This window comes from Drosophila sechellia, chromosome 2L, assembly GCF_004382195.2.
Source record: "Drosophila sechellia strain sech25 chromosome 2L, ASM438219v1, whole genome shotgun sequence".
Classification (NCBI taxonomy): domain Eukaryota; kingdom Metazoa; phylum Arthropoda; class Insecta; order Diptera; family Drosophilidae; genus Drosophila; species Drosophila sechellia.
Genome location: NC_045949.1, coordinates 18,109,084 through 18,128,842, shown reverse-complemented (window position 1 = coordinate 18,128,842; position 19,759 = coordinate 18,109,084). Strand labels below are relative to the sequence as shown.

The following is a 19,759-nucleotide window of genomic DNA, read 5'->3' as shown; positions in this document are numbered from 1 at the left end:
AACGCGAAGAGCACCCAGCAATGAAAATGAGCAGCCGAACAACAGAGTGTCATCAGCGGTGTATCAGTGATGAGCACAGAGTCTTTCAAATTTGGTAAAGGGGTAAATGGTTTTTCGGAGAATTATATAGTATAGAATTAATGATGCCAAAAGTTGTGAATGGTGTTCACTTTACCAGCTATGATTCACTTGTAATACCAAGAATATATGACACACAGAAGCATATAGAGGAAAAGTTTTAAAATTTGTATAGTCCTCTACATTGATTTATTAACTATTAGTCTTAAGTTGGTACCTCTTGTATTCTAAGCTCAACTGGCATTGTGCAGTAATAATAAGTTTACTATTATAGCATGCAATGCAAATTCATTTTCTGCCGAACAAATCATATACATATCAGCCTGCTTACTACTTTATTATTTCCCCAAAGTCACAACAACGAATAATACCTATTGAAACTTTGAGTGGTGTCTCTGACTAAAAACTACACTGATAATGGTGTCTCCTCTAAGATAACATCCTAAAATGAGTTTTTTATAAAGTCCTTAATGTTAATGATTCAAACCGAGCAGCCAGTTGATTCTCAGACGTATCCCTTTCGCATCCCTTGGCTGCGCGAGCGTGCAGCTCATCACTGCTATCTAGATAGAGATACATATTGGGCCGCGTTCGCGTTTGCGTTCGCGCGTTCGCAGAGCGCACAAAAGTCACTCGCGGGTGCGCCATGGAGTGGTGGCACCAAATCGACATCGGAGGCACCGGCGGCCTTTCAGGGAACGGGAACCATGGGGTCTGGTCCGGGGCTCATCGGGCACTTCGAGCGAGCGCACTACTGCGTGCGGAATTTTCTTTCCTCTCGCCTCAGTCTGTGAGAAATCGTCAGCGTGTTCGGTTCGTTTGCTTATCGGAAAGCGGAAAATTCGGTTGGTTCTTGGCGCGGGTGGCGGCAATCGGAAATCGCGGAAAACTCTGACCGCACGCCCCTTCAGAGTTTTTCCAAACGTGAGTGGGCCAGTGGATATGTGTAAGAAATAGAAACTTAATTTATTTTTAAGTTTCTGGCTTTCCTCCCCATGTTTACGGTCGGCACTCTTCTGTCAAGAATTCCGGCTAAAAACTCATTGTGAATGAAAGCGTTTGTTGCTGTGCGTTTGGTAGATAAATCTTAAAATGCGAAAAGATACAGAACTTTGCAAATTGACCGTGAATACCACCCATTCTGATGATTCTGTGAAAATTGCCAAAGGGCTAAGTCAAACAAAGTCAGTGATCTCAACGGAAGTAAACGAAAGATGTGTGCACAAGCAGCTAGGCGAAATTAAATATAAATCATTTAATTTTAAGGCATACAGAGTGTGAAAAATGAGGTGCTGAAATCGCGGACAGAAAGTCGAGAAAATGAATAAATCAAAATTCGGAAAATAAAAATAATTGCCGAAAAACAAATGTGAAAAACAGAAACTGTGGCCAACAATGAAATAATTGGATTAAATTTAAAATAAATTCATAATCTTGAAAATGACATTCAAAAGTTGGTATCAAAATAATTTGAACAACAATTAAATATATAAAATCCCTTTGGAAGAAGTATAAAATTATTTTAAAGTAAAAAATGCTCAAAACTCAAACTGTACCCATTTGACTCCGCCTGTGGATATATGCACCAATAAAATTCATATTTGTGACATATGGTGCTGAAATCGCACCAGAGCACAACTCCATTCATCAATCGCAGTACTCGGCGATCATAAATCAGAGTGCCCGAAAAGAGTGTGACTAAATCATCGACTGCAACTAAGATGGAGTAGGAAAACTCCGCACACCTTGGAGGCCTCTTGTTGAGTTAGGAAAGCGTACAAATCGGCGTGGGTAGCGACGCCTACCAATTTTCCAAATGAAAACGCCGTTTTCATGGCTTATCAAATCAATTTTCGATTCGGTGGAGCGGTATTTTGTTGGCCTTTTGTTTTCACAAAAGCTTGTGTGCCACCAATTTTTAATTACCATAAAAAATATAAGCTAGTATGCAAGAACTTTCCCAAAGTGCATGTAGCGGCAGCTGGCAGACTCCGACTATCCGGTAGATACATTTATTAATTTTTATGTTAATGGGGAGAAAAAGTTTGGTCGGAAAGAGGGAACACGCGTCTGTCATAAAATGCACCCTGCCGATTGTCACTTTATTTTTTCGGTTTCGGTGTCGTCTGCAGCGGCAAGGCGTTTCAAATTGTATTTTGACTGCTGCGACGGGCTATAAAAGTATTCGGAACGACAAGAACTTGGGCGGTGCATATAAAAATTAACAAGCAGAATTAGCAGAGCGAACTTAACGAGAACGCAAGACACCACGACTGATTCTCCTGGAGGCAGTATCTGTGCAATTGACCCCATGATGTCGAACCTGCCGCAGTTTCGTGCTGCAGTTTGCCTCGGAAAATAAATGCATAAACATAAGAGAGTCTGGTGCAGTATTTTTAGATACCCCCGGCGTAAATAATTCATTTTCCAGTCACAGTTGTTGACGTTTCGACGTCGCCCGAAGTTTCCTTTTCCCCCGGGGACGTCTCCCTCCGAAATTACAAGTCCCTCTCGATTTGCATTCTAAACTTTAAAGAGTCCTATTTTTGGCCTATGAACGCTTCGCGGCTACCGAAACAAGGCCCATGAACTTTGACTGCTGTTGCAAAATTTTGAACTAGAAATTCCACTTCATATAAGACTAAATCCCTCGTGTTGCTGGGAAAGAGCTTAAGCTGTCCGGCCACTTAAGGCCACTTTTTATGGGCGATCCCCCCACTCCGTCACCACCGAAAAAATACAATAAATTTTACTCAACTGTGCAGCAATTTCCACTGAAGTGGAGGAGCACAGTCGTGCCTCAGCTTGCTGCGGCAGCAACTCAATTAAGTCTCCATAAAGTATCTGTAGATACGCTAATCAATGGTATACATACGTAGCTTCATATGTAACCCCAAAGCATCGGGGTCCCGGGTACTTGAATTTATTTGAGATTTGTTTGGCTTAAAATTTATGGCAATTAAAATAGCAAATGAATGACTCAAGTGGAAGCTGTATATAATAACCGAGGCATATAAAATCAAATTGAGCATAAAATCAATGAAAATAAACATGGCCGAGCCAGCGAATGAAATCATTAAATAACTGGATTAACAAATTATTATAAAGTTCCAAGGAAGCAGTGTTAATCATTTTCCAATATATTAAGAATAAATACATAATGTTAAAATCAAGTAGATGGCTTATACCCAACTGACCAATTATAAATGCATAAAACGTGCCATATAAATAACAGTGAATATTTAAATAAAAAGGAAAGCAAATACGTAATGCCCATAAATCTATTTCCAATTACAGTGAAGTGAAGCAGTTGCCAAGAGAAATAACAAATAAACGACTAGGCGCATCAGTCGTCAGTGTCCAATGTGTTTATGATAAAACTCGAACGAAATTGAAACGTAATCGGGCGAAAGTTGGCTGCAAAGTGTGCATCCAAAGGGGCGAGGAAGTAAAGAGGAGCAACCGCTTCAAAGGAAGCCAGTGCGACAGTCAGTCAGCCAGTCAGTCGGTGGCAACATTCGAGGTGATTCCCCTTCCTGCATGACTTCTGTCAACGAAATGACATGCAGCATCTGTCTATGTGGCCAGCGGGCCAGGACGTGATGCTGTGCCGCTGTTAGAGAGGAAACCTCGATGTTCCGATGCCTCGATGCCCCCGATGATGCTATTTTTATGAGGCCCCCAGACTACGTAGACGACGACGGATGCGTGGCCCCATGAAAAATCAATTAACACGCAAAATTATTAAAGACGAAAAACAAAGACGAAAACGAACGAAGCGTGAGTGGTACTTGGGGTTCCGGATCTGTGAGTCCCAGTTCCCCACCCTCCAAACCGATCCGATCCGATCATCCTTTCCAGCAGCCAGCAGCACACCATCTTCGCGCGTTTATAACTTCAAAGCAGCTGCAACGGAATGTCGCGCCTCCGTGGATTAGGATTCGGATGGCTGTGGCTGGCATGGCTCGCCATATTGCAATTGCAAACTGTCGCAGCCATGAAAGGTGAGTTCGAAAAACCAACTTTTTAATAAAAAGCAGGTAACCAGAAGCTGCGACACAGAACGTACAGTTAATTAAATGTTACGACAGTCAGGTAGCCAGAGATACGCGCCCCAGAACTTAATACCGCGCATAAACATGAGATTTATCATGGCAAATGATCAACGCACGATTTATGCTCATTACAAATATGGCCAGCCACGAATTGGCCGGAAAAAAATAAAAATGCGGTCCAGAGAGGCAGAAGCAGCTGAAGCCAAATTGCATTTACTTTGGCTGCCATCGAAGCCGACATAAATAAAAGTCAAAATAAAGAGTTGCAAATGGTGCAGTGCCACATACATTTTGGTGTTACTCGCGTGCGCCAAAGCAGATACAGTGGGGCAACTAAGAGGAATTCTGATCGAAAAAGACAGTACGAAACTTTAAAATATCCAAAATATTTTAAATAGTTCGATTGATTTATTTATTTATATTTAATTTTGATTTGTTCTCTTTGTTGAAGATTTTTTTTTTTTTTTTTTTTTTTAACGCACGGGTCCCACGGCCACACCTCCCGCCCAACCGACCGAGGGGCGCTGCCGTGTATCGTACGGCTCGATTCGCGAGAAAATATAGACGCGATATAAAAAATAGAATAGGAACGAGGAAATGAATATAATGTTAAATAATAAATAAATATTAGTGTTAGTAGGATTTACTAGTATTTAAGCAATATTTTGACTCCTTTAGAGTTTGAGGATTTAAGCTTACACTTAAGCTTCTACACTTAAAGCGAAACAATCTGCTTCGCAGCTATTCCCACGTGTATTTCACGGTGACCTGTTGAACTTTGAAAGATTTATGTCAATCCATTTCTCTGACTAATTCGACCAACTGGTCGCTGCCTGCTGTGGGCTTCCTTCCTGTTGCTATCTATCCCAGATATTTTTATGTTTAGCTATCCCCGCAGTTTGGCATTCGCAATGCTCCATGGCAACCCTGGCCGGCCCATAAAATCCAACTACTTAACTACAATGCGCCGCTGCAGTGCACTTAACGCATTTTTCACGCTTGACATTTGACTTGGGGCGCACTTTTCTCGTTGTCGTCGTCGTTTCTGCTTCCCTGCTGCCTTTTGTTGTTGCTGGCCCTGGGGAAACGCAGAGTATCCGAAGCTGAAAAACTCAAAGTATCTGTGCGGTGCACCGCAACAGCTATCCAAAGTCAGGCGTGCTCTTAATTTTCATTCTATCAGCACAGTCAGGAGACACACATGTACGAAATATATTTTGGTCTTGGCGCAAATGTGTTTTTAATGATATTTTTAGTTAGCATGTGACGTCACTTGGGGGCTAAGAAGCCAAACGTGAATCATCCGCGGCAGGCACAAATTGTTTTCATCGCTTTTTTTTAGTCTGCTTTTTGATTTTATACACAAAAATAAATTTTCATTTCCAAAGATTAATGCAAATGTACTGTTTGAAATGGGTTATATATACGTATTATGTTCCTTGTGTTCAATAGCCCGACGTCTTTGTACTGGGAAATATCTGCTTATCAAATTTGTTTAAAAATTTGTATTATATGTTTTTTTAAATATACAGATTTGCTTTTTTTTTTTGTGTGTATTTAAATAAATGTTTTTATTTATACGTGAAATGTAAATCATTTAGACGCGCAAAGCGCTGTGCCAAATTTAACATAGACGTGTGTGTATACAAATGTATCTACACGTTTGTATCCGTATTTGTATCTGGTTCGCGCCATCTGCCAAGCTGTGTGTCGCCTCTTGATTATTCATTTGCATTTGCAATATAAACATCAACACATGTCCAATGTTAACTGCAGGCGCAGTAAAAAGCGGTTGCCTGCATATAAAATACAATAATTTATTTTGGCGACAATGTGTGTTCTCCTTTTAGATCCCCCTGAGTCATGAGAAAATGTGTCTTTATGACTTGCCGATGCGGTGCTCAATTGTCGATAGTTGAAGCCTACCCATCGCAGATAATTGTGTAATTGAATTTTATGCGGCCCCAGAGTCTAATTATGCTGAAGACGCTGGCGATAGCGACACATGTTCGCCCATTGAAGATTATAAAACAAGGGAAGCGGCAGGGAAATGCCAACTCAAAGGGGTTCTTCAGTGCGGTTTTTATTTGATTTAGATTGATCTCTTAAGCCATCCGAGGGCCTTCAGAATGTGGATGCGATTGTGAATGGGATGAGGAAACTATTTTAATGACTGCTTGGGTGATCACAGAAATTACTGCAATGATTATGGCCAGCGAAGAACTTTAAGGAGGCTTTTGGGTATTCCTTAAAATGAATATTTTGTAGAATGAAATTAAATGGGTTTATCTGTGGGAAATATCTAAGATACAACTTTTTTAGTAAAGATTTAGCAAACTGAAAGAGAAATCCTAGTTCGATCAACTTCTGTGAACAGCCTTAATACCCCGATCACCTCAATCTCTTAGCCAATAAAGCATACCTCTTGTGGGACCATCAATTTGCCTATTAACGTCCGTAAGCAGAACTCGCAGCTCCATAAATATTAACTGCACACAGCCAACAAAAATCCACTCAAGATCACGTAATAAGCCCACAAATCACGAGCTCCACTAATAAACTCTGACATTATTAGTGAAATGAAAACTACGAAAAGGAAAAAAATAATTTATAAATTGCCAATGTCAGATAAAGTTTTAATGAACAGCGACTTCAGCGGGCCACCAAAGGAGCATTAATTAAAGACCAAAACGAGAAGCGAAGCAACGACACGATCATAAAACCTATAGAAATCCGAATAGCTCCAAAGCTATGGGGACACCGAGCGACATATAACTCAAATAAAATAAACATTGGCCATAACATAAATATTCGCTGGCTACCAAGCCAGCTCCACCGCCGTGCTGCATAGAAGATAAACATAAATTTAGCATTTGAATGGGGAAGTTGCATTTGATGTCGGGGCTTTTCCTATGCTTTTCTCGAGTGGGTGAAGAGGAGCCCGGCATCTGTGGCCATAAGTCTTGCGTCGTGTGCTCGCCTCTGAAGTTTTCCCCATTTTTGGACAGACTTTTCCTGATGATGTCTCATTTGTTGCCGCCCGACATTTGGAATGACTTCTGACGCTGATGCTGATGTTGATGCTGGGGCTGCTTCGCTACGACTGCACCACATTTTGTTGATGCAAATTGCATTTATTGTTGAGCATCCAACTTCCTGAAAGGCATGTGTTTGCCCTCACAAAGGGGTGATTATTGCGCGCGAGATTGGCAAGAAGAAAGCAAATTTTTGACAAGCATTTAGATCTTGGGTTGGCGGATTTTCCACTTATAGTCAAATATTTAAGTATAAAGTTTGGTCATTGTCTGCGTTAGAATGGATATATGGTCTTTCAACTGTATATCTAACTATAAAGGTGAATACTCGAGGATTAATAGTTATGTATCCAAAAATTCCTTTTCAATTGCATTACTGATACAGAAACCAAGAATATTCAAGTTTGTTCGCTGGTTAATTGCTAATTTTATTTTTGTCATGGAAATATAAACATTATGCAGTTGATTTGACTAGATTTTTAGGCCTTAAAAGCTTTTAAGTCCCCATTCTGTTTTCGGAACAGTGGACTCTCTGAAGAGTATTCAAATGTGCGCTGAAGTATTCCGCGTAAATATTCCGTGTTATTGTTTGGCCAGCGATAACGCCTCCGCATCTCGGATCGCCTTTGTTTTGGGTTGCGGCACGCGCATCATCTGAAGATGAAAAAGTAGCATTTACAGCGCAGCCGAGCATTAATGTGGGTCAACTGCCTGGGCCCGCAGATGGGAAAGTGTTTTTCCTATGTTTTCCGCCGCTTTTAACGCCTGATTGCTGCTAATTGGCGTCAAAATGGTACGACCAAAGAAGCATCCATAGTTGACCATTTGTTGCCCACTTTGTGCCTGTTTATCCGGCAGTCTGGTGCTTGTCTGCCATTCGTATGCAACTGTTTCATGTTTATCCAACGATTTCTATGTGGGTTAGGTCAATATGTCGTCTTAACAGCAGCTAAAAACACACATAAACAAATGGCCAGCAAATATTTTCCCTTTTGCCCGCAGGGTGGTTAGAGAAATTCTTAAAATATTTATCGCGTCCCGCGCAATGTTGAATTCCATGTTTTTACAAATGTTTGTTTCCAAAATAATTTATTGCACAAGCAAACGACAGAATGTAGAAAATCATTAATCATGCAATTTTTACGAGGTGGGATTGACTCGAAAGTCAAACGAGAAATGGGAAATTATTCATACAACGTTCGAAGTTGTCAGGTTCTTTACTTTATTTTTTTTTGAGATACGAATGTTCCCGAGAAAAACACGTTCGACTCAAGCCCACAACTAATTACGCAAATCAAGATACAAAAGATGGCTCTCAATAGATAGCCTGATAAATGACTGACTGACTGAGTGACCTCGACAGACATTGACTGACAGCCCGACAGCTGATGGCCTGATCTAAAACGATCCACCGATCTGGACAAATTTGTATACGGATTGCAATAGAACGCGGTTGCCAATCAAATTGGCGGCAGCTCTTGGAACATTATGAGCACTGGTCAGTGTATCTGTTTCCATCAGCTGCAACTGTATCCACATCTGTCAATTGGTTGAATTGAATTTAAAGAATGTATAATTAGATGAAATTCAAAAATAAAGTCAAACTTCTATATATGATATTCACAACTTAATTCATAAGAGAGCCAACATTATATTTACTTTGTGCTGAATCTATAAACTGTGATAATTTGCACATTTCTAAACATATTTTTAATATTTGTTGATTGAAATAAGCGCTGCATTTAACCCTAAATATTTCTGACTTGCAAAAATTTTTTTGTGATTTTTAAAATATTTTTTGCGATTTTGCCCATTTACATGTCCATGTCTATCCTATCCACCCACAGTTTCCCTCTTCGGGGATGGCTACGTATCGATGCCGCTGCAGGAGGCCAAGATGTCAACGAACATCCGCGTCAAGTTTCGCACCAGGCAGGAGAACGCCTTCCTCTTCCTGTCCGCCGGACGGACCGACTACTGCCTGCTGCGCCTGGAGAGCGGTCTGATCAGTTTCAGCTATAAAATCGAACGGGATGTGGTGCAGGTGAGCCATCGATCGAGTCCCCTTACATATGAGCGCAATTACAGCGATTCCGGTTACAGCTGCGATCGCCCAAAAAGCAAAAGCTTAACGATTTGGAATGGCACGATGTGGCGGTGCAGCGGTTCGAGAATAATATCACCTTGCAGGTGGACGGATACATAATGCGCAAACAGCTTCCAGGCGATCTCGCCGCCCTCAATATCCACTTCGGGACATTTCTGGGAGGCGTGGGGGACTTTACGGCAGAGTTCTTGGATGGTGTTATCGGTTTTCGGGGCTGTATATCAGATGTAAGTAGTAGAACTAGTTTTTGATTGCTAATTGCTAATATTTCTGATATATTATAATTTTTGTAATATTTAAATAGGTCTTTTACAACAACATCAACATCATCAAGCGCGCCAAGGATCGCACGAGTCACACCACCAGTACTGGAGTTGCCTGGACTTGCAGCACTGAGTTCGAAGGGTCCATCCAGGATAGCATTAGTTTCATGAGGAACGATTCGTATTCCCTGATGATGAAAGAATCGCATGCTATGGGAGAAACGTGGGTTCCACGAAATCAAATATGTTTCTTTACCCATTAAACCGTTCTCCTTTACACAGCCTTTCCCTACAATTTCGCACAATGGCCAGTGCTGGCGTTATTTTCTTCAACGGCGGCTTTGATTTCATTCTCCTCGAAATAGAGGATCAGCACTTGAAGGTGACCTTCAACAAGGACGGCAGTCTGGTGCAGTTCATGACAAATGAGCACATATCCGATGGCAAATGGCATAGGGTCTTGTTGCGCTATAACGCCGCCATTGCGGAGCTAATCCTCGACGATGCCACGAGCGGTTATCGGGGAACTCACGCTAATGAGACCAAGGCGAGCATAAATCTCGAGAAGAGCGTCTTCTTTGGCGGTGTTCAGGAGGCGATGCGCCGCCGGCTCATCAGCAAGGGACTGCGGATAAACGAGATCAGCTTCAAGGGCTGCATGCGCGACATCCTGGTCAACGATCTCCCACTGGGCTTCGCCGAGATGACCATCTCGCGCAGCCTGGCCCTCAACTGCCTGTGGAAGTATCCGTGCGTGGAGTACAATCCCTGCCTGAAGAGCGGAATCTGCAGTCAGCACGGTGTGGACGGCTTCATCTGCTACTGCGATCAGTCCTACTGCATCAAGGCCGATTTTCAGGGACCTTTTAAGGTATATACAAAATATTCCTTAAAACTACATACATTTGATGTGTATATTAATTTGAAGATACATTAAGAGCTCCTGGAAACTTAGTAATAAGCTCTTTAATTAATATTTATATTCCTCTCACAGATCTTCACAGAAACCAGTCCAAAGCTAGAGCTCCTCTATGTCTCACCCATGCAGCTTTTAGAAGGTGGAACTGCCTTTCTATCGCCCCACTTAATAGACATTATACTCGATCTGCGACGCTATCCAAGTCTAAACGAGCAATCCATTATTTTCCATGTGGTACATCAGCCGAAATATGGACAACTCTTGCAGTACTCAGCTGAAAAAGCCATATTTGTGCCTTGCCGCACATTTAACCTCGTTGATTTGGCCACAGATAAATTGAAGTATGTGCACAATGGCCAAGAGAACTTCAACGATCATGCCACATTGGATATGCAGATCTTTGGGGATGTGCACAAGATACCGGAGAATATATTGGGCAAACATAGGTTCCTTTTACACGCCAATATAACACCCATAAATGATCCACCGCAATTAAGACTGCATTCGCATAAAATCCTGCGAGTGATCGAGGGAATAGAAAGGGTACTGGACGTGGACTTATTCAACATTGACGATCCAGACAGCGAGCCTGGAAATCTGATCTACACCATACTGCCGAACCAGAGTCCTCAAGAGACCTTTGGTTGTTTTATGGTTGGAGGTGCGACCACATCAGCCTTCTCCCAGGCCGAAGTGAATGTGGGAAAAGTATCGTATCTGTACAACTCCACAACAGCGGAATCCTTTAGCTATGAACTGCAACTGCAAGTATCCGACGGCATCGAGACGAGTGAAACTGTTTATCTGCCTGTTTCGGTACATCCGTTGGAGCTTCGGTTAGTCAATAACACGGGCCTTATAATGATCCACAAGAGCTCTTTGCCAATCAGTCCCGCTAATCTCTCGATTGGCACCAATGCTGTAGATGACCACATCGACATTCGGTACGATATCGTTAAGGCTCCACAGCATGGAGTTCTCCAGCGGCTGAGGCAGATTGATGGCTCCTGGGTGAACGTGGACTGGTTCAGCGATAGCCAGCTGCTCCTTGGCCACATACGCTATTTGCACAGCAGCGATTTTCCCTGGCAAGACGAATTCAAGGTGTGTATGGGGAATAAAAAGAAACCAAACACGAGCTAGGCCGTAAATGGGCGGTAAGCCAACACTAGGCTGCATGTTTGGGACAGATTTAAGTTTTCGGGGCCCTTAATTTAAACATAATATTTATTGGAAGTGCCCAAAATAACCAGTATGTTGTTTTATAAGCCGGTGCTTTTTTTCCGAAAATAGAAAAAAAAGTTTTATAAATGAATAGAACAAACAAACTTTTACAGAAACTTATCCAATATATTTGATTGTTAAATACAAATAAGATTTTCCTTTAAAAGTTTTAGTTTCTTTAACTCAGTCCACTTTCCTTGTTAACCAGTGTAGCCAATAAATTTGCATTGATTTCACTTTCACAGTTTATTGCCTCGTTCGGCTTTGTGACCACGCAAACTTTCGACTTCCGCATCACATTCACGCGCCTGCGCATAACGAGCACCAGACCCTCGCAGATATCTATCAATGGCAGCCGGGAGATTCTGCTGACCAGCGATGTACTCTCCTACGAGACCACGCCCATCGGGAGCTTTGCGCGCAGCGTGATCTACAAGATAACGAAGCCAACTCGCTACGGGGGCATCTATGTGGAGGGCTCGCGGAAGGCGGCAAAGAAGCTGGACTCCTTCACTCAACAGGATATAGAGAAGCGTAGAATCCGATATCAAACTCATCACACCAGCTACTCCAGGTTCAGTGATCATCTGGAGTTTGTGGTTTCCGTTGCCGAATGTGATGATGTAGCGGGAGTTCTGGAGATTAACTACAGACCGCCCGATGAGCTAATCAACAAGCTAGGCTATCAAAACCACGAGCCTCTGCAGGTGCAGGAGGGAGAGAGGGCTCTCATAACCAAGAATCACTTTGGCATACGCTTCAACATCTACGAAAGCCTGCAGTTTCAGGTTTCATTGAGTCCGGAACATGGTGTTATTTGCAAGTACGATGAACAGACGGGTCTCACCACCCCAGTGGAAATGTTTACATTGGAGCAACTATTCCGAAATGATATATACTACTGCCATGACGATACCGAATCCACGAGGGACACTTTCGAGTTGCTCATACTCTCGGGAGACGAAACTGATCTGCAGTTTGTGTCCAATATGGAAGTACACATAAAACTAGTAAACGACAATGAGCCTTATCGCACGCCCATCGAGCGCGTATTCCATGTGGTCAGGAACGGAATCAGGACACTCAATCCCACAGTGCTCCAGTATCTGGATGCTGATGTCAACACCAATCACACAGATATTCACTACATCCATGTGTCTAGCACCAATGGTGCCTTTTACAAGAGTGGTCACTACATCGATTGCTTCACGCAGGACGACATAGCAAATAGGAGGATTATGTTCCAGCATACAGGTGCTGATTCTGGAACTGCGTCCTTCATAGTGACCGATCGTGAGCATGAGGTGAATGGTTTGCTGGAGATCCGTGCATCAGATCCATTCGTCTCCATGATGGCAACCAATGCATCCATAGTTCAGGAGGGTAAATTTGTCGTTCTCAAGAACAAAGACTTTATTTTGGAAACAAATTTGGATATGAAACTGGATGAAATCTACTACGAAGTGATTAAACCCCCCTCATATGGCATTCTCATGTACTTGAGCAGAGCAAATGAGGGAGAGAACGGTACTACGACCTACAAGGCAACAAATTATACATCCCTGAGTAATTTTACTCACTTGGATATTGAACGGGAGAGATTGGTCTACTGGAATACGGAAATCGCATCAATGGATAAAGTTAGGTAAGAAATAGAGAGAATTTTTTTAACAAGTCGTGTTGAATTTATTTTAAATTCACAGATATCGGGTGCACATCAAGAACATTACAGCTGAGGGAGAGGTCATGTTCCGGATTTATCCATCTGCGTATTGGGAGCCCCTGCAAGTGAAACAGAATCACACACTTTACGTGGAGGAATCCACAAGTGTACTAATCTCCAGAGATGTTTTAGAGGTAGATATGCTTATACCAGAAAACCTATAATTTCAAAAACTAACTTTCCTTTTTTAGGTGGTTCATCCCAATATTTCCCCCGGAGACATTACCTTCCTAGTAACATCTTCTCCCATGCATGGTTATTTGGAAATGCAGTCCATGTCCTTCGACGATGAATACAATTGCAAGGTGTTCGATCAGTCTTCTGTGAACACAGAAAAAATGTTTTATATTCAAGCTGGTGTTAACCAGTCTACAGATTACTTTGTGTTTGATGTTACCAATGGCATAACGTGGCTAAGACAACTGATGATAAAGATCGTCATCATACCAGAAAAGCTATATATGCACTCGAATATTATATCCGTTGTAGAGGGAAAGACTGTTCAACTAAATCCAATTGATATACAGCCTTATTCGGAATACTATCGGGGAAAGATTCTGGAGTACATAGTGACCATTACGCCGAGTTCTGGTCACGTTTTGGCTGGGAACTCGAAGGTCAAGAGGTTCACTCAAAAACAACTCGAACAGGGTAGCATACAGTATGTGCACAATGGCAGCGAAAATGCCACCGATAGTATTACTTTGGTGGCCATGGCCAGGAACAAGGAAAGTGTTCCTTTCGAGCTGGAATTCGCTGTGGTTCAAGTGAACGACGAGGAGCCCATGATGGTCACCAATACGGGTTTGCAGGTGTGGAACGGCGGACGCTATGTCATCAAAAATACTGACCTGTGTAAGCTGAAAATTTATTGTTTTACCTAACTTAAAATTAATTGTTATGATCTTTTTCAGTGGCTCAAGACTACGACACTCCACCGGAGAATCTTACCTTTGTGGTGCATCATATATACGGTGGATACTTGGCAAGGAAGGCAGAACCTCACCAAAAAATCGAACAATTCACCCAGGCTCAAATAAACCTCGAAGAAATATACTTCATACACGACTCCAACTCCAGGAGAAACGAACTATCCTTTGTGGTAACAGATGGGCTTTTTAACACCACCACCCAAATGTTGAATATTGAGATCAAGCCGATTGAAATTCTGGCCGAGCACCATGAAAATCTGCATGTTTTTCCCCTAACCAAAAAACAAATTCTGCGTGACTACTTGCACTTTAAATGTTCAGATGAGGAACGAGAGATTAGATATAACATTACAGTTCCTCCAAGTCTGGGTCGCATAGTGAATGAGTTTATAGATAATGGTTTAACGAAAGAAGTCAGTGAATTTACCCAAAACGATGTGGACAATGGCCATATATTCTATGAACACACAGCTGTTATCATGGAGTTCAGGACCAATGACTCATTTTACTTCGATGTGGTTGCTGAAAGAAGCGATCGTCTATTGAATCAGAAATTCAACATTGAGATATCGGTTTCCTCAGGAGGCTTACTCAGATTTCTACCAGTTAATAAGCTCAATGTAGACGAAGGCGGTTCGGTGCCTATTAGGTTGGATTTCTCAAAGATCTTAGAGTATCTGAAAACCAAAGCTGGTATAAATAACCCTGAGTTGTTCATAGAAGCCATCCAAAAACCCACACACGGCAATATTGGTCTGGGTCATGAGTTCAAGCATATGCAGAGATACCACCCAAGCGATTTCTTTACTAAGAAGGTCTACTATATACACGATCATTCGGACACTTTGGAGGATACTATACTCATGTCGGTTTACCTGACACAAGGGTGAGTCTTCCATAAATTTCACTTAAGTAAACAGTTATAGTAATAAGATACTTTCTCATTTTCAGGAACATTTTTCTGTGCAATTTGACAATTCCCGTTTCCATCAACCCCATTAACGATCAACCCTTCCATTTGATCACCCACCTGCCCCAAATGACTGTCGTTGAGGGTGAGAATCGGACTATCACCAGAAATGATTTGCTAACCGAAGATGCAGATACACCTCCTGAAGAAATCATATACGATGTGATGAGTGGTCCTACTTTGGGGGTACTTAGAAAGATCACAAACGATGGACGCCCTGAGGATCTATTGGCTTTCTCCAATCAGTTTACCCAAGCCGATATTAACAACGATCGCATTATATATGTCCACTTTGGAATGCCACAGTCCACGACGTTTTGCTTCACCGTTTCCGACGGGCAATCAAATCCTGCGTACGAAATATTTACCATTAAAATAGATTCAATTAATCTGCAACCGTCACCACTGCAAGCACCAGTGAAGGTTCAGCAAGGAGCTACTACTTCACCAATGAGATTGGATCATATCGGTGTGTCCACAAATGTGCATATGGAGAGGTTGTCTTACAACGTCACAAACTCGCCGCTGTATGGCATTATAGTATACAAACATCAACCAACTTTGAGGTTCACGCAGCAACAGTTGGAAACATCACAGATAAGCTATATGCAAACGGACCTGAACCGATCGAATGACTCCTTCCAGGTGAGTGCCTATGTTCCGGGCACCAATTACGTTGCTCAGGTGGATGTGGTGATGGAGGTGGAGCCTGTAATACAAATCAATGACATAGTAATGAAGGAAGCTGAATCCTCGGGTGGTAAAATAAAGCTTATTACCTCTTTGGACAACGATAATCCTCTGTCGTTGAAACTAAATAAATTCAACCCCAAGTTTGTGATCACTAGAATGCCATCAACTGGGCAAATCAGAAAGATAATCCGAAGCACGGGACTGACAACCGATGGCCAGAGCGATAGATCGACGAATATATTCTCATATAAGGAACTTCGAAGTGGTGTCGTCTACTTTGTGCCCCATGAATCCGTCGAGGAAACAGAAGCTGATAATGACAGTTTCGATTATCAATTGCTCATCAAAACAGTTCAGCCGGCACAGGCCACCGTATCAATTGAGTATAGAAGTCGTGTTGAGGAAACCGAGACGGTTCATTTGGGCAGTGCAGGATTATCCATAAACTATTTAGCCATTGGATGTGCCATATTTATCCTGCTGATCTGCCTGCTTATCGTGCTGTTGATATTAAAGATCAGGAAACTGAGAAAGCACAAGGCAGATATATCCAAGGATCAGCCGCCGGCGCTACCGTGTCCACCAGACTTGACTTCTGTGAGTCCGCAGCACCACATGCATCATCATCATGGCCACCATTACGCAAGTTCCGAGGCGGATTCCGTGCCGGCCACTGGAAATTCAACACCGTTACCGGGTTTCAGCAATATTCCCCACTGCAAGATAATACCCGTGGAGTCGTACAAACATGAGTATCCCGATTACGATCCCGATGAGGAGGAGACGGACGATCAGTGCGATCCGCAGCAAATGATGCTGCCGCAGAGATATAATCCCTATCACCTGGAGCACGACGCCTGGAGTTCGTCCTGCGATATGGCGAATGATTTTGCTGGCTATGCCTCTGTGCCGCAAAGTATCTCCGGATCGGTCAGCTCACCGCCCTCGGCCCCGCCCACAAATCCACTACTTAGGCGGAATCAGTATTGGGTGTAAGGTATAGAAATAAGCTCAGCAATAAGTGTTTCCAATTCGATCGGAATTAGTCCTAGGTTATTTATTTAACTATAAGCTTACGTTTAAGGCTGATTTATGAGATTCGTTAGGAAAAGTGAAGCATTTTATATACGAAAACATTAATTATAGTTTGGAAACAAGCACACATACATATCTGGCGTGTCATATACAAACGATTAGCATTAAGGACGAGAAAAGGAGTTATACTCAAAAAGCCAACTTAACTTAGCCTTAGAATTTTGTTTGCCAACGTGGAATACTTTTTACAATAAATGACAATACCTTTAAGCGTATTTCCGCGTCTTATTTCGAAGCTCAAATAATTTTCAGGAAGATTTATTTTGCATTCGAAATTATTTAACCGGATGGAAGTGTGTTGAGAAACGTTTGTGGTAAGTGCGCTTGTATTAGTCCCCCATATTACCATTTTACCAAACTTTTCCACATTAAAAATTTAACATGATACTAAAATGAACATTATGAATATATTTCTTAACAGTTATAAATATGTATCTTCATTCATAGTTGTGATGTTGTAAGCATTATCGTTTCTTTAAGGAAAATATTAAAGTAAGGAGTAAAAGTATTCTTGAACAATTCATTCATTTAAAAATAATTTCATACATATCGAATATAAGTTTTCAGGGCCGCATTGAATTATCAAACATATGTCCCAACATATATAAACCTGTCACTTAACGCGTACAATCTACAGATATGCTTATGTATTCCATATTGAAAGAAGACTTCTTGCTTAAGAACTATGGAAAATATCACTAGTTTTAATGTGGTGCACATTTTGCTTTCGCTGGACTGATTTAGAAGTAAGAATTTTCAAGTACTTGTATGGCCTTAGAAAGCGACGGGAATCGTCGCTGCTGATGGTTTCTCGGAAACCGGCGTTACGACCATGGCCTGGTTATCGTATCCGTATCCGATCTCCGTCATAACTGTTGTGGGCGTGGTACTGTTTTCCGCCGGATAACGAGTGCTCACCGGCGTTGTCATAGTAACAACGGAACCCTCGGCGGCACCTGTAATAAATCATTGCAGTTATAATGTGTACATTGGGAAATGTTATTGGGAAAACCCGGACAGGTAGAACCTTTCACTTACCTGCCACACTGTAGATCTGCGATTGCGCCCGCTCAAGGTCGCTGCCAGGATGGTTAATGGCATTAAGGTTCTGTATGGTGGTGGCATTGAGATCCTTTCCATTTGCAGTTGCCGGATGAGGGTAGGCCTTCGATTGGAGACGGCGCAACAGCTTCTGGAAGCAACGGTTGCCTATCAGCCATCGAAGGAACTGGAACGCGCAACGAAGCGCAATCAGGACGAGAAGAATAGTCAGCAACAAGAGGATCAGCTGCTGGGTATTCTGGATGTCCAGCATCTCCGCTTTTAACGGCTCAAATGTCTTGTAAGCTGTGGGTTGATAAAGAAATCAAATAATATAGCTACTATTATCGCTTTAAGTAAATAATAATTTATAAAGCACGGAAATGTTTTTGATAACTCAATGTACATAGTCAGATAAAAATTGCAACTGCAGTTATCAACTGGCTATATGTTATTAAATAAACTCCCTTTTAAATCTTTTACACTATAAACTATTCTAAAGCAATATTCTAAAGCTAGTTACAACAAATCGTATGTATTATAAATATGTACATACTATAAATCTTTAAAATACCCTCTCTTTTTAGTCAACTCATGGGTGATGAGTTAATCACCCGCTGAAACCACTGTAATTGAAATACAATTGAATCCGGCTGGAAAAACCTGAACTTGCATAAAACCCGCCAAATTACCCTACGGATTGTGAGGTAATCTGAGGTAATCTTTTGGGAATCTTTGGATTCTACTTGCCTGAACATTCCTTGGCGCACAGAAACGCATCGTAGTTGTGGGTTTGGTTATTGCAGACCTCGATGCATGGATGACATCTCTCCGTTGCAACATAGCAAAATTCATTGACCGGATGGCAGATTGTGCCATGGCAATCCTTACTCTCTCCATTGGCCGCAGCTACCAATGAAACACTTGGAATCAACGGAACCCCACCAATGGAGAGCGATAGGGCACTCAACTTCCTGACCGACATTTGAGCTATTTTATAATGTGTGCTTAATTTACTTGTTATGGGTATTTGGGTTTGTAGCGAGCTCGTTCCGCTAAGTTTGATCGAAGTTTACATCAGCACAGTTACAACTTTTTCCTCCTTGGAAGGTTTTTGTTTTGTTATTTTTAAACGTATCCAAAGTATGATTCATACACCCGTAACGCGGCCCAGACGCTAACTGACTAACTTCTTTTTTAATTGCTGGCTTCTGGAGTCTGAGTATTTTGCGTTGCCCTTATACGTATAAGCACATGTGTATTGGTGCAAACGAGTTTATCTTGGCCAAGTTTCACAGCATTTTTCATATTATTCCTATTAGTTTCTCCACATTTTCTCACTTTTTTCTAGGGGATGTACGGAGACTTAATTTTTAGGCTTATTTCTGTATTTTGTACACCAATATTATATGATTTAAGACCGCTTTTTAACTTAAACGTTTTCAGCCATCGTTCAGCGACGCGTTTTGAGCCACTTTCAACTCGTTACTGACTGGAATGCCTCGATCGCTCGCTGTTACCAACAACTCAGCACTCGCACCGAGACATCTATCTCAAATACACACTCATCCGCACCGTGACTTGACTTTTGTTTACCTTTTTCACGTCGATTGTAGATGCAAAA

General features: G+C 41.9%; 2 protein-coding genes across 4 annotated transcripts; one reads left to right on the top strand and one right to left on the bottom strand.

The window, feature by feature from the left end:
- The first annotated feature begins 865 nt into the window (after positions 1-865).
- On the top strand, positions 866-17,309 carry LOC6614555 (chondroitin sulfate proteoglycan 4). Of its 3 annotated transcripts, none has more exons than XM_032718251.1 (12): positions 866-1,002; positions 3,376-4,082; positions 9,016-9,212; positions 9,272-9,502; positions 9,580-9,761; positions 9,821-10,409; positions 10,533-11,561; positions 11,927-13,326; positions 13,385-13,538; positions 13,596-14,259; positions 14,319-15,222; positions 15,288-16,995. In XM_032718251.1, exons 2-12 carry the CDS (start codon positions 3,995-3,997, stop codon positions 16,993-16,995), a joined length of 7,146 nt encoding a protein of 2,381 aa, XP_032574142.1. In that variant the 5' UTR covers positions 866-1,002; positions 3,376-3,994. The 3 variants fall into 3 exon arrangements, with proteins under 3 accessions (XP_032574142.1, XP_032574138.1, XP_032574148.1); XM_032718247.1 differs by having other exon boundaries at positions 866-1,024; XM_032718257.1 differs by lacking the exon at positions 866-1,002 and having other exon boundaries at positions 3,995-4,082; positions 15,288-17,309.
- Positions 17,024-19,636, bottom strand: LOC6614554 (protein grindelwald). Its single transcript, XM_032718266.1, has 3 exons — positions 18,886-19,636; positions 18,133-18,441; positions 17,024-18,050 (listed from the first exon to the last, which is right to left on the bottom strand). The coding sequence occupies exons 1-3, from the start codon at positions 19,118-19,120 to the stop codon at positions 17,869-17,871; spliced, it is 726 nt and encodes a 241-aa protein (XP_032574157.1). The 5' UTR covers positions 19,121-19,636; the 3' UTR covers positions 17,024-17,868.
- Positions 19,637-19,759: the final 123 nt, after the last annotated feature.